General features: G+C 38.4%; 1 protein-coding gene across 1 annotated transcript in view; it reads left to right on the plus strand.

Moving 5' to 3' along the window:
* Positions 1-14,897, plus strand: part of LOC140946339 (forkhead-associated domain-containing protein 1-like) — a 62,603-nt gene that overhangs the window by 34,429 nt on the left and 13,277 nt on the right. The window contains exons 20-23 of the mRNA XM_073395441.1: positions 6,121-6,235; positions 12,288-12,498; positions 13,675-13,954; positions 14,699-14,818. Coding sequence (XP_073251542.1) covers positions 6,121-6,235; positions 12,288-12,498; positions 13,675-13,954; positions 14,699-14,818 — 726 coding nt within the window. The remainder of the gene's footprint in view (positions 1-6,120; positions 6,236-12,287; positions 12,499-13,674; positions 13,955-14,698; positions 14,819-14,897) is intronic.

Here is a 14,897-nt window from a genome sequence, read left to right on the forward strand (position 1 = left end):
AGCAGAATTCGACAGCGAGCCTAAAATCTTACCAGGAGAAAACAGATCTCGCTTTAACCGATTTGCAGAAAAAAAATGTTGTTTTAGAGGCTAAGCTTAAAGAGGTACAAGACAAGAATCTCTATTTGGAAGCCTACTCGAGGCGGGAAAATATAATTTTTGAAAATAACAGACAAAGAAAGACACTGACAGAAACAGACAAAGAAGACACTGAATTAGTTGTTCGCACCTTCCTCGAGACGGAATTAGGATACAAAGATGCAAGCACCGTTGAAATACAGAGGGTTCATCGCTTAGGAAAGAAGAAGGAAGAAAAGCCCAGGCAAATTATCGCAAGGTTCCTCCGCTATAAGAACTGTGAAGAAATTCTAGCTTTGGGCTCCCGTTTGCGAGGAAGCAGATTTAAAATGTATCAAGATCTACCCTACGAAATAGTAGCAAGAAGAAGAAAGCAAATGGACACTTTTAAAGAAGCTAGGAAAAATAACATCCCTGCATCTTTTAGTCGGGCACAACCGGATAAGCTCTTGATAAAAGGTAAAATTTGGCCAGTTGGTAAACCTCTCGAGATACCAGGATAGGTGAGAATGCTTTTCATCATGTCATTACTCATTAGGTAACCAAGATCACGTTAGTATCGTTTGACCACATTTGCCACCCGTTATTATCAATTGCTAGATAATTATTTACGCGATCGGAATAGAGGTTCGTAACAGATGGCGCTTCGGTTTTTCTTATCTGTCTGTAAGATTCTAGGTAAAAGTCCTAGCTTCCCCCCCATGTCCCTTTACGAGGAGGTTTCTTATTTAGTTGTGTTTATCTGTGCATGTTCTGTTTGGTTTCTATGTTTTAATAGCTTAATCATTTGTTTTAGAAGTAAACGCCTAGTACAAATTCCTATCATACCGTGCAGTGATTGTGGAGCTTTGACACCAGGTGATGTAAGGCTTCCTCTGCAAAGCTGCCCAAGAGAATATCTATGGCTTTGACAATAGCATCACTAAACGTCAGGGGATTAAGAGACAATACAAAGCGTAGAGAGGTGTTTAATTGGCTTCGCAAAAAAAATTACTCGGCATATATGCTACAAGAAGTCCACTGCACTGAAAATACTAATCACGTATGGTCTGCTGAATGGGGCTATCAAGCTATTTTTAGTACTTATAAGAGCAATAAAGCAGGGGTATGCATCCTTTTCAACAACAACTTCGATTTTCAAATAGAAAAAACTTACACTGACCCCCAAGGACGCTTCATTATTTGCGACATTAAAACCAATGAAAAGTGTTTTACTTTAGGGAACATATATGCTCCTAATGAAGACAACCCAACTTTCTTCCTTGACTTCTTTGATCACCTTGCAGATTTCAAATGTGATGATATTATTATAGGAGGCGACTACAACCTTGTACTGGATTTAGAGAAGGACAAGATGGGTGGTCTTACTAAAAATCACCAAAATAGTGTTAAAGTTGTTCAAGAATTCTCTGAGAAACTAGATCTGGTAGACGTCTGGAGGATTCTACACCCAGACACTAGTAGATTTACCTGGAGACAACGTCATCCAAAAGTACACTGTAGGCTCGATTTTTTTCTAGTAAGCCAAAGCACAGTTAACATCACGACCCTCGCAGATATCGTCCCAGGTTATAAAACCGACCACTCAATGACTACGTTATGCTTATCACTACATTCAAATCTACGTGGACCAGGTTTCTGGAAACTAAACACATCTTTTTTAACTGAATTGGATTACGTAAACCAAATTAAAACAACGATTCAGGAAACACTCGATGAGTACAAAAATGACGAATCGGTAAATCCTTCACTTCTTTGGGAAATGATAAAGCTAAAAGTCCGCGAAAAATCGCTCCGCTACTCCAAGAGCAAAACAAAGCAAGCTAAACAACGCGAAACATTTCTGGAACAAACAATTGCCAGAGTAGAAGCGGATCTCGATAATAAAAACTCCGATGAAATGCACTCCTTACACCTGGAGGAATAATTGAATGAAAGCAGGCTTGAGCTTGAAAAGATAATTGAAATCCGCACCAAAGGCGCAATTTTGAGATCTAAGTCTAAATGGTATAATGAAGGAGAGAAAAACACCAAGTATTTTCTTAATTTAGAAAAACGACACTACAAGCAAGGGACAATAAGTCAAATTAAAATAAACGATAGCGAATTTGTCACCTCGGATAAAAAAATATTAACTGAATGTGTGGCGTTCTATAAAAATCTCTACTCATCCAAAGGTAACACATACAACCAAGATGGTACAACTGTTTTCTTTGAGGGTGGTGATGAAAGAGCCATTGACGAACATGAATTAACTTCGTGCGAAGGAGTTTTAACTGAAAAAGAGTGCCTTGAGGCTTTAAGAGATATGGAATCAGAAAAGACCCCTGGGACCGACGGCCTACAAGCCGAATTTTACAAAGTGTTTTGGAAAGATGTATCCAGCACCCTAATTAGCGCACTGAACTACGCTTATGAAACTGGAAAACTCTCAATAACCCAGAGAAGAGGAATTATCAAACTTATCCCTAAGAAAGGCGCAGAACCGTTCTTTATTAAGAATTGGAGACCCCTAACCCTCCTGAACAGCGACTATAAAGTAGCGGCAAAATCAATTGCTAATCGCTTGAAACCTCTCCTCCCTGATCTCATTAATTACGACCAGACTGGCTTTATAAGAGGTCGTTTTATCGGAGAAAACATCCGCCTTATCGATAGCGTTATTTGCTACGCTAAAGAAAACAATATACCAGGATTACTTTTGTTTTTAGATTTTGAAAAAGCTTTTGACACGATAGAATGGCCTTTCATTAGGAAAACCTTTCAACAGTTTGGTTTTGGTAGTAGCATCTTAAAATGGCTAAACCTTTTCTATTGCTACCCAGAAAGCTGCGTTTTGAATAATGGTTGGGCGAGTGATTTTTTTGAAATCCAAAAAGGTGTAAGGCAAGGCTGTCCCCTCTCACCTTATCTGTTTGTTCTGGCAGTAGAAGTTTTAGCTAAGGCAATTCGTGAAAATAAAAGTATTAAAGGGATTTTTGTAAACGGTAAAGAAATAAAACTAAGTCAGTATGCAGACGATACAACTCTTATACTAGATGGAACAAAGGAATCGTTAATAGCCTCTCTCAAAACACTGGACGATTTTTATGAAGTCTCTGGCTTAAAACTTAATGACAAAAAAACAGAAGCCTTTTGGATTGGGGCAAATTGTAACAAAGATGAAATATCAATTGTCGGAAGAAACTTTAAATGGCCGAAGTGTAAAGTTAAAGCTTTAGGTGTCTGGTTTTCAAATGATCCGGAAGCAACTGCAACTTTAAATTATAATGAAAAACTAGATAAGGTCCGGAATGTTTTGAGCTGCTGGAAATACCGTAGACTTACCCTAGTTGGAAAGATAACGGTCCTAAAAAGTCTGGTTGCCTCTCAGCTCGTTTATGTGCTCTCACCTTTACATACAAATGTGAAAATTATCAAAGAAGTAAACAAGTTATTTTTTTCATTCCTCTGGAATGGAAAAGGAGATAAAATCAAACGAGACATTATAACAAACGATTATGCTAATGGAGGACTTAAAATGATAGACATACAGTCTTTTAACAAGTCCCTGAAAGCTACATGGATTAAAAAATATCTGGATGAAGAGAACCAGGGAAAATGGAAATATTTTTTTGATATAGAGTTAGAGCGATTTGGAGGCACAATAGTCCTCACTAGTAATTTAAACAAGAAAGATACCTTTGAGAATCTCAAGATTAAGAATAACTTTATAAAAGAGATACTTTCAATCTGGGCGGAAGTCAATTTTGATGAAAACATAACGTCCGAGAAACAATTTCTTGACAAACTTTATGGTACAACTCACTCATTAGAATCGATAACTGCCCCGTCTTCTATCGTGAATGGTTTGATCGAGGCGTTACGAAAGTGAAACATTTGAAAGATGAACATAACAAATTTTTATCACTAGCTGAGCTGCAGCAAAAATACAGCCTCAAAGTTTGTCTTTTAAAGTATTTCGGACTAGTGTCTGCTCTAAAATCTCTTTGGACTACATGTAAAACAAACTGTATCAAAAACTGCAACAATTATGAAACCTTTGTAGTAAGATTAACAGAATGCCAAAGTGCGAGCAAACTTGTATACACCAAGTTGCTTTCTACAAAATGCAAGTTACCATCCCATAATCAACAGAAATGGCTAAAAGACTACAACGAAAATGATGTGGAGGCGATTAATTGGCGGGAAGCCTACCAGTTGGCCGCTAAATATACTAAAAGTACAAGAATTATTGAATTCCAATATAAATTTTTACATAGACGAATATCAACGAACGACTTCTTAACAAAAATTGGCGTAAAAGACAACCCAAATTGTTCTTTTTGTAATAATGAACCGGAGAAACTTCTTCATCTTTTTTGGTCTTGTCCTAAAGTGGCCTTTTTCTGGCATAGTTTATCTCTTAAGCTGACTTTGCTCCACATTACACCGGAACATTACACATTAGATATATTTGTTGCACTTGGTCTAAAGCCGGATTCTTCAAAAAACTGCCAGCAAATTAATTTCCTTTTTCTTCTAGCCAGAAATTACATCTGGATTAGCAAAAGAAGGGAAACCTCGCCAAAGATAGCAGGCTTCCTGCAATACCTCAAATCATTCTACCACATAGAGACCACTGCAGGTCCCTTTTTACCAAAAAAATGGGAAAATGTGAGCTCCTTATTTCAGTAAGCCTTTGATTTTTTATACATTTGTATATCTCGATCCTCTGCTCATTTTCTCCAGCATTAACCTGGTGTATCTTTTGCTTCACAATCGCTGCCTCTTTAAGACACTTAAGATATAAGTGCGTTTACCGTGAATGTTTGGTTTTGTAAATGTTGGTTTTGAAATACAATTACTAATTAGAACTGCTTGTAAATAGTGCATTGTAGTGTGAGTAGTGAGTAGGTAGTGTTGTAAGTACTGAGTATTGGAAGTCTTTACATTGTAAACAGAGTAAGTACCTTAGTCTATTGTATTCTAAATATTGTATTGTAAGTAGTGTAAGTATCGTAGTGTTTGTAAGTATATTTGATTGTTGATTGTCGATTGAATAAATGTTATTAAAGATAAAAAATAAAAAATAAAAAATAAAAAACAGCGCGTCGGAATCGCCATCCCGCGGTCCCGGTTTCGAGTCACGCTCTGGCCACTTGTAGGATTTGTTCTCGGTCTTCCCGAGTTCAGATCCTCGGCCACGCTTGTAAATAGCCAACTGGTTGCCTCCCTGTCGGGACTTTTAATAATCGTATGTTGTATTTGAATTCTTTGTTTCTAAGTATTGGGTGGAGTGCCTGTAAAGTAGCTGGATAAGCTAAGTGCAGTTTCCACTATAAACAATCGTTTAAACCTTTAAACCCCACTAATTCTTACAATTTGACTCTATTTTGATTCAAACCATTACGTCCTCTCTCCTCATGTTCTCATATCCTTGTGCGCTTCCAAGTGTGTCTTAGCCTGCGAACAGCAGACGTATTTCCGGTCGTCGCTAAGTGTGTCTGGGACTCCCCTGTGGGATCCACTAAAGAGTTGTCGTGGCCACTTGTTTGTCTTGTCTCCTCAGTGTTTTGCCAATCCACCGCCATGTTCGTTTTTTTATCTCCTCCTCTATCGGCCGCTGCCCTTCCTGTCTCCAAAACTCTTCATTTCAGATTCTTTTGGGCCACCAAATCCGTCGGATCTTCCTTAGGCACTTGTTAATAAACACCTACAATTTCTGCTTCAGTTAATTCCTTGGTCAATCTCTAAGTTTCTGCACCACACAAATGTAGGGCCATTGGGTAATTTTTTACAAGGTTTTTGTGTCTCGGAGTTAACTCAAGATATTCTGACTTATAAACTGTCCAATATGAGTGTCGGCCGAAGCGAGCGGGGATGCTGCGCGTGACTCCCCCAAATGGAGAGGTGAAACCCAGTTAACTCAATACCCCAGTGAAGCAATTCAGTGATGTTGTTAAATCGACCTCGCACGATTACCCGACAAACTCAAATAGAAAAGTTATCAAGATATTACAGAGATTACATCGTTGTCATCATTTGTTTATATACTTACAGGAACAAACTCGACAACACGCAGTCACGATAGTGGCAATGGAAGAAAGACTGTTAAGACTAACTCGGCAAAATCGACAGTTGGAACAGGAGGCAATGCACGCTAAACAGACAACAGGTTAGTAAAATGCTCGTTCGATTGAATTTGTCAAATGCTTTTCACGATTAGCTGTTACCAGAAACTCATAAGGGGTTGAAACGTGTAAGTCTCATATGTTTGCTTTGTCCGATGCTCGTGATTATTCATTTTAGAAAGTACCATATTTGGAACGAGAAGAAGAGATAACTGACCAATCAAACTTCGTAAACAACGTGACGTAATTTTCCTTCAGGTTCCCGCGCCCGCTTAAAAAAATGGCCGACAAACGGGAGAAAAACTCCCGAAAGCCGAGAAAGCTTTCAAAGGTTAAAACCAGGAATATTACTGAAACACCGAGCAGGATATTATTGCCTTACCACCCGGGCCAAACGTAACATTATGAAACCTATTGACGGCCTCGCAACTTCTTGAAGTTGTCACTTCAAAATACGATGCCTCGTTGACCCTCTGCACAGTAAACTTATACTGCAAATAGACTTTTAAAATTCTTATGTTAAAAGTCAAGAATAAACAGTGAAAAATATTTTCGAATAAAATTCATTAGCTGCTTATCGAAAAGTGTCCAAAACCTGAACCTGACATCTTCGCAAAAAGTGATGCTTGTAATGAATGTGAGAAGCATTTTAAAAGCTTAAATTAAACTTAGATGTTGTAGTCACGATCGTAGTTTGAGCTAATTTTATGAATGAACAAACTCAAAACAATAGACAGAGAAGCCGTTTCTTGAAAATTTTTATTCAAAGTCCAAAAAGTTAATCCTTTAAAGCAATTCGGAAAACACTATCTGGATCGTGGATCCGTTCACGCAAGTGAAATCGGCTAAGCACATGGCAAAATTCAACTCAAAATCCATCTCAATTAATCGGGGCACATTTTATAATTTTTCTTTAGCGCCGAAGAGAAAAATTTATAAAACGTCTATGAAACATTTAAAAATACATAAATTCCCTTTCAAAAACGTAATTGTCTTGGCCATAGAGTGCAAAATGTACCTGAAAATTCAACAAGAACTTCGCTGACTTGGTTGCATTTCAAAACAGACCATGGGCTCCGCCGTAAAGAAAACAAGGTTGAATTCCTCGAAGGACGATTTCTTGATGAAAAGTTTCCCTTTCTCCACAAAAAGAAAGCTGAGCATTCTTTTGAACGTTCTCTTTCCATTTTTTGTCTTTTAACGGTGTATTTTTAACCTTGAAATGCAGAACTCTTGTCTTAAAACATCTGCATGGTGATCGCGCAGTAGCCATTTTGTTGAAAATGGGTATCCGTCACTAAGGTTTCCAAATATGGTCAAAACGAATATTCACGAGCATTGAACGCGAGTTACACGTTTCAACCCCTTATGGGTTTCTGCTGTTACCGAGGCCACGTTCACACGAATCCTGACATTTTTAAAACCGCATCTTTTCTTACCCGGATTCGTGTGAACGGTGTGGCATAAACCAGTCTGGCGAGCGTTTTCACCGAACAAGAGATGGTTTCGGTTGGCGGATTCACTGGTTTCGTGTGCACAAAAAGGCTAATTCGTGCCAAAAAAAGGATGCGGTTTCAAAAAATAACCGGATTCGTATGGATAGGGCCTAAAGCTGTTGACCTTGGCCTACTTGTTTCTAACCAGTGTTTTGTCATTGGTTTTAGATATGATTTGAAGAAATAATATTGTAACGAGCTTATATAACTGAAAATGGCATAAGTTGGCAGAAATATGTCTTGTTAATTGAAAGCTGTTGTGTTATTTCTTCAAATCGTAACAAATTTCTACTATCAAGTCCGTGTTAGATATGAAAAGTCAAAAAAGGAGTACACCATTGTTCTTTCAAGCGAACCTGTTTTCGTTTACGTTTTGGAAAAAAATATCGGTTTCCTTTCAGAGAACACATTTTTCTGCTTTTCAATTTTTGTTGTATTAATGTTCTCTTTGCTCCCATTCTCTGATGTGGTTTTAAGTCCTTAAAATAATCCAATGCTCAAGACACGTTAATCCTTCTTTTCAGTGGAAAAGAAATAGAATTCCCAAGAGTTCGCGAAAAAAAAAAAGATCTGTTCTTAGATTATTTATAGCTGGTTTATTTTCAGACGTCTAAGTTTGAGTTCTAAATTTAATGAAGACTGCTTCTAAATCAATTAGCTTTGAATAATTACGGACAAACTTAGCATTCAAGAGGTAAATTGTTTTGTTTCTTTTTATCGACACTCGAGATCTGTTATACAGTGTTTAAGGTGACTCGACCCAGTTTTTTTTTGGGGGGTACCATCCTACTTTGAAGCTCTCTGATATCCCCACCTTTACTTTTATCGTAAGTCTAACACATAGAATGGATAACATATAGATCAATCTACAATATAACATAAAATTTTTGGCGATCGGAGTAAATGTCACGTGGTTATAATGCCACGCCCCTTTGAGGTCTGAGTCGAAAATCTGCTGTCGCCGGCATTTTTTCGTGAAAATCTCTCGGCTACACATAGTGCGCATTAGTGCCTTGCGCTGAAAAGAGTTTCACCAAAATCGCAAAGACCCAATTCGAGAAATTCAGCGCTTTCCAAATTTAGGTCATAATTTATGCGAAAATGATAAGCAAACTTTACGCGGATTATATCTAATAAGCTATGAGATCCATCTCTTTATTTTGGGCAGCGTTATAACAGATGGGTCCTTGCAAGTCAGCAAAACGCTTTAGGGCCTTGTAAATGCGCGCGATTTCGAGCAAAGCAAACATATAGAAATTATAGTTTTCGCTATTTGTTGACGTTTGTCAGCGTTTAAGAGTCCTTCTCACGAAAAAAGCATTTTCTTAAAAATTCGTAGTTTTTTTTCCTTCAAATTTTTTCAGGGCCACAATTGATTAACTAACTACCCAGACTCTGAATTTCATGGTCATTGAAAAACTGTGACATTATCTTCTATAAGCCCAAACTTGAGTAAACATTGAAGATTTTTAACGTTTTGGCTGAGTTTGTGCTTTGGGAGTTGTCTATTGTTTCTAGTCTGTCATGATACAGCATTCTTGTTCAGCACGCGTGCAATGACCGCGCTTGGCTGACTTCCGAATGCTCACCGAGATATAATAATTTTGGTACAGTGAGACAGGCCATCGCGTGATACATAGAAGTTTAACTCACAATTTTTAATCAATTCTCGTGCTTCTTGTGCCTTTGCAAAAATATCAAGAAGTGCTACACACTAAATCTACTTACTATTTAAAAAATATCATTTTTTCATAGGTTTCATGCAAGCCAATAATTAAACCAACTCGTGACGAGAATATCTCGGTGAGCATTCGGAAGTCAGCCAAGCGTGGTCATTGCACGCGTGCTGAACAAGAATGCTGTATAATGACAGACTAGAAACAATAGACAACTCCCAAAGCACAAACTCAGCCAAAACGCTAAAAATCTTCAATGTTTACTCAAGTTTGGGCTTATAGAAGATAATGTCACAGTTTTTCAATGACCATGAAATTCAGAGTGCGGGTAGTTAGTTAATCAATTGTGGCCCTGAAAAAATTTGAAGGAAAAAAAACTACGAATTTTTAAGAAAATGCTTTTTTCGTGAAAAGGACTCTTAAACGCTGACAAACGTCAACAAATAGCGAAAACTATAATTTCTATATGTTTGCTTTGCTCGAAATCGCGCGCATTTACAAGGCCCTAAAGCGTTTTGCTGACTTGCAAGGACCCATCTGTTATAACGCTGCCCAAAATAAAGAGATGAATCTCATAGTTTATTAGATATAATCCGTGTTAAGTTTGCCTATCATTTTCGCATAAATTATGACCTAAATTTGGAAAGCGCTCGAATTGGGTCTTTGCGATTTTGGTGAAACTCTGTTCAGCGTAAGGCACTAATGCGCACTATGTGTAGCCGAGAGATTTTCACGAAAAAATGCCGGCAACAGCAGATTTTCGACTCAGATCTGAAAGGGGCGTGGCATTATAACCACGTGACATTTACTCCGATCGCCAAAAATTTTATTTTATGTTGTAGATTGATCTATATGTTATCCATTCTATGTGTTAGACTTACGATAAAAGTAAAGGTGGGGATACCAGAGAGCTTCAAAGTAGGATGGTACCCCCCCGAAAAAACTGGGTCGAGTCACCTTAACGTCAACTTTTGTAAGTATCGTAAGAGGCCTTGACTGACTACTTTGGTGGTATGTTAAACTATTTACGAAAAATTAGTATCTCCCTTTTGGTATTGGAAAACGTTGATTATAACATAGCGCGCGTGCTCGCCCTATATAAGTCCTATTGAGCCGCTATGAACAAAATCTTTATTTACGCACGCCCGTGCGTAAATAAGATGACGTGAGCATTTTTTTTTTACCTGGCTGCGAAGTTGTCGTCTTTTAAGCTGCAGTTCACTTTTCCTTCTCTTTAAAATATGGAAGAAACCAGCGAAAAACTGCCCAATTTTTCTATCGGCATTGACCTTTTAGGTCTTGATCCAACAAGCAGCAAAAATAAAGCCGAATTAAAAAAAACTCGCAAGTTGCGCGTTTCGCAGATTTGTCGAAGACCAGCTGCAGCAAATTTTGGCCGAAAGACATTCACTGGGAACAGAATAGACACCAACTGGTCATCAACAACATTTAAAGGCAAAATTTCCGTTTTTATTGTTGTTTTTAAATTTGTCATGCACTTTGTTATCTCCGGACAATCCGACTGAAGCAGGAAAATTTCTCTCGCAAATTACACAAATTACACAAGAAGACATAAATTTATTACTCACAAAAACAACTGCTGCCAGGTCTTCTCAGGAAGCTGTAATGACCAGCCAATGTTCGTAAATGAATATGAGTTTAAACAAGGATGACAGTCGTCTTTGCTAAAAACCTTTTTTTCTGGATTTCGGCGATCAAAACGTAAACATCTCTTTAGCAAATCTAAACCATACTCCACGACTTCTCACGAACATGTCACGGAGGATTTTAACTTTAGGTGAACTTTAAGACTCTTTTACCTTTGTTTCTGCTTAGTTTCCATTGATCGTTAACGAAGAAAGAAGAAAGTTTTCTTTGTCACTGTTACAGAAAGAATATTTTCATTCAAACTAGACGATTGTGGCGTGTTCGTAATCAGCCAATAGAACCGTTTGTTATTGTGTCGCGCGTTACGAGAATTTTGCAGTTAATCAAAAAGCAAGCATTTTTGTCAGCTATGTTATAAAAGAATTTGCTCATGCTTTTAGCTGTGCGTATATCGAGTTATGGATGCACTTGGGAAGTTTGGAGAGCACTCAAGAAGCTAGAGTTGCACTCGGCTATCGCCTCGTGCAACTCTTACACATCTTTCGTGCTCTCCAAACTTCCCGCGTGCATCCATAACTCGATATACGCACGCTAAGCATGAACAAATTCTTAAAAAGCAAAATTCAGAGAACTTTCTTTTGTTTTCTGTTGCTTTGCATTTGTGCATTAAATGATATGATTGCGCACGACTTTTTAATGGATGTTAACGGTACTCTATTTAGCCCTTAAATCGTTATGTATCACTTAGGCAATGTTAGAAATTAATTTCGTATAACGATCGTTCTACTAAAAAGTGAGAAAGTTAGATTTTGTCTGGTAAATGAATACCATTTGTTATATAAGTATTCTCTCCGTTTTCTTTCAAACTAGGAAAGACGAATTCTGTCTTTTTAAAATTAAAACATGAAAGATGTATATTTTAAAAGACAGTCCCTATAAAGGAATCGTTGCATTGCATTACCGTTAACTATGCAAATCCGGTTTGTATATAACTTTAGCTTTTCAGTGTAAATACTTTTCGTTTTGTCCAAGTCTGTCAGTAGGTTTCTGGCCTGTTTCATGATCCGAGATAGTCGGGTACGTGAAATTGAGACCAAGCGCTCACATTTCGCGTACCTTTCACTTACGCGTCATTCTTACTAGCTGAGAGCCTGAAACAGGCCAGTAGGTTTGTGTACGAAGAAAATGTTTGTGTTCTGTTTGTTTGCTGCTTGTTTGATGAAGCAAAACAAAAAAGTGGATGCGAACATTAGATGAGGACGTTTTGGTTAACGTAAGTTTATGGACAGAAGAGTGAAAGATATCATTTTTTGCAGGCAAAACCAGACCGACATCTCCGCGCAAAGAATCATCCCGACCCTCCTCCCCTAAGAAAGATACTATGAACTCCTCTAGACCTCAGTCTCCCAGAAAAGAACCTAAACCCCAGACGAGATCAGTCGAGACGGAGACTGTGCCCCAGACAAGCGTGGAAGCCACTCTGCAGTCAGATGTCTACAAACTGGAACAACTGGTCTTGTTACTAAGGTAACAGCTACTGCAGGACCGTATGCCGGGTGAAACGCAAAGCGAAATACTTGAATCCTATTTTCCTTTAACGCATTCAAAGCAAAGTACCTCCTGAAAAAAGTTTTCTTCGGATATGTCAGTTGCTGTGGTTTTCATGATAAAGGAATAAAATCACAAGCAATTTCCGAGTTCCAAAAACTCTCACTTTCAAAACGAGACTAAGGGCGCTCAGTCCATTTGTCAGAACTGGCCGGCCGCACCATTGCCGGACCAGTCAGTTTGAAAATAAAATGGCCTTTTCAAGAGTTTTTGTGGAAAAACCATCTTTTTCGTGCACACTATTCAGTATTTGACTGATCTAGCTGGATAGTTTTGATCAAAAGTGAAATTCTCGTTACGACGGGAAGACGCTGGCCGCTCAGTTTTGACAAATGGAAGCACCCTAAGGGTTTTATTTCAGTGCATGGGAATAAAATCTCATTTTCATATCAGTGGCTTCACACATAGCTTCGCTTTGAAACAAAGGCTTGGGGCAACTCGAAAATGGCCTTTTACAGGTCTTACACACTCTCAAACTATACCTTAAGAATAATTTTTTTTAGTAGATTGTCTCTATGATGTACTGCTTTATAAAATTCAGCATTTATTGCTAACAATACATTTTTCAATTGCTCCAATGTGGACTAATTCTGAATTCAACTTTGACTGCTTGCAGTCCGCCTTTTCCCTTACAATCCGTCCAGTTCTTACCCCAGTCAGGGCAATTGCAAACGACGTTGCGCCCTCACGTGCATGGGTTACGAGTATAGTTAATTTGCAATGAACACACAGACTACACAAGATCTTTTAAAGATTGCGATATACGTTTAAACACTTTTTTTTTCCAAAAAAAACATATTTTTTACCTGTTGTCTCCTTCGATGGCCTTCAAGAAATAATAAATTTTTGTTGTTTTTTTGTAACATCATTTATTTACAAATCGGAGAATAAAAGAATTAGACTACGCGCAGTCTCTCTTTTTTCTTGGTCCGTGACTGCTCGCAGTCTATAAAAGAATAAAAATAAGTGACATTCGAAAGAAAAGAATCCCAATAGTTTAACTAAATAAGTGAAATACAAAAGGGAGGGGCTGGACTTACAAGCACGTGACCTGCTGGGACCCAGACCCCTGAAATATAATTTTTTTTTTTTTAGACGCGAAGCGACCCAAGCTAAGAAAGAGGCTGAAAGTCAAGGAGATGTGGTACAAGCATTAAGAAGGGATCTGGCGGGTGCTGCAGCACGCATGTCTGATATGGCCGGCGAGTTAAGCGATAAACAGAAACAGAAACTGGAACAATACGAGGAGAGGATACTAGAGCAAGACACTGAGCTGGAAGAACAAAGAAAACAGCTCGTGCAGCTGTCTGCATTGGTGGATGAACAGCAAAAGGAGATTGACTCCAGGGAAGACAAACTTAGTGAACAACAAAAGGTATGTGACGCTTGTAAGATATGTAACTCTATTGCTAAGAGTCTTCATTGGTGGTGATGTAAGACCATCAATAAATAAATAACCCAGTGCTGTCCAGATCAGGATAATATGATTCAAGATCACTCGGGTTGCCAACCGCCGCTTAATTAGCTCGGTTAGCTTAACGACGGTCTGCCGAGCGGGACGTCGCGGGTTCAAACCCCGGCCGGACCGACACTCGTGGTGGTCGTCAAATAACTGAAGAGAAAGTGCTGCCTTTGTTATGTCATCTGCAAAAGGATAAGGACAAAAAAACACAGTTTGCTCTGTGTGGCCGCAGCCTTTGTTCACATGATAACTGTAGGACTTTTTTTTATTGTTCATCACATTTACCGTACAACAGGAAAAAACGTTTAAACTGAATTAATGGTTGAATTAGTACAGTGCAAAAGAAATAAAGAAGTACAACAACGTAATTTAATTAATATAAAGTTAACTTAACTGTTTTTTTGGTTATGAAAACTGTGGGACGTTAAAGAACCCCACACATAAAAGTGCATTAGAATCTGAAAAGCAAACTTGTTGCGAGGAGCGAAACGAAAGGCAACAGTAAAATGAAAAGCGGGCAAATCCCGCAACAGCCGCGTAGATAAAGTTGTCTCTCCCCAGTCTTTGCCCGTCCTTTTTTCACCGTATCGTAGTTTTTCTATTCGATCGTTGCAACTCAACTGAGAGCCTGAGACTGGTGTTAATAACTGTTCCTAGGCGTTAGTGAGGCAAAAGCGGGACACGGTCAAGAAGGGAACTGAACTGGTTGAATACAAAGAACAACTGGCCACAAAAATTGACGAGCAGGAGGAGAAGATCAAGATGATTGAGAAAGAGGTGACAATATTCAGTATTCAATACGTGTTACATCGTGATAATTATATTTTCGTTTCACTAATGTGATTACAGTTAACGT

The sequence above is a fragment of the Porites lutea genome, chromosome 1 (genome assembly GCF_958299795.1).
Source record: "Porites lutea chromosome 1, jaPorLute2.1, whole genome shotgun sequence".
Classification (NCBI taxonomy): Eukaryota; Metazoa; Cnidaria; class Anthozoa; order Scleractinia; family Poritidae; genus Porites; species Porites lutea.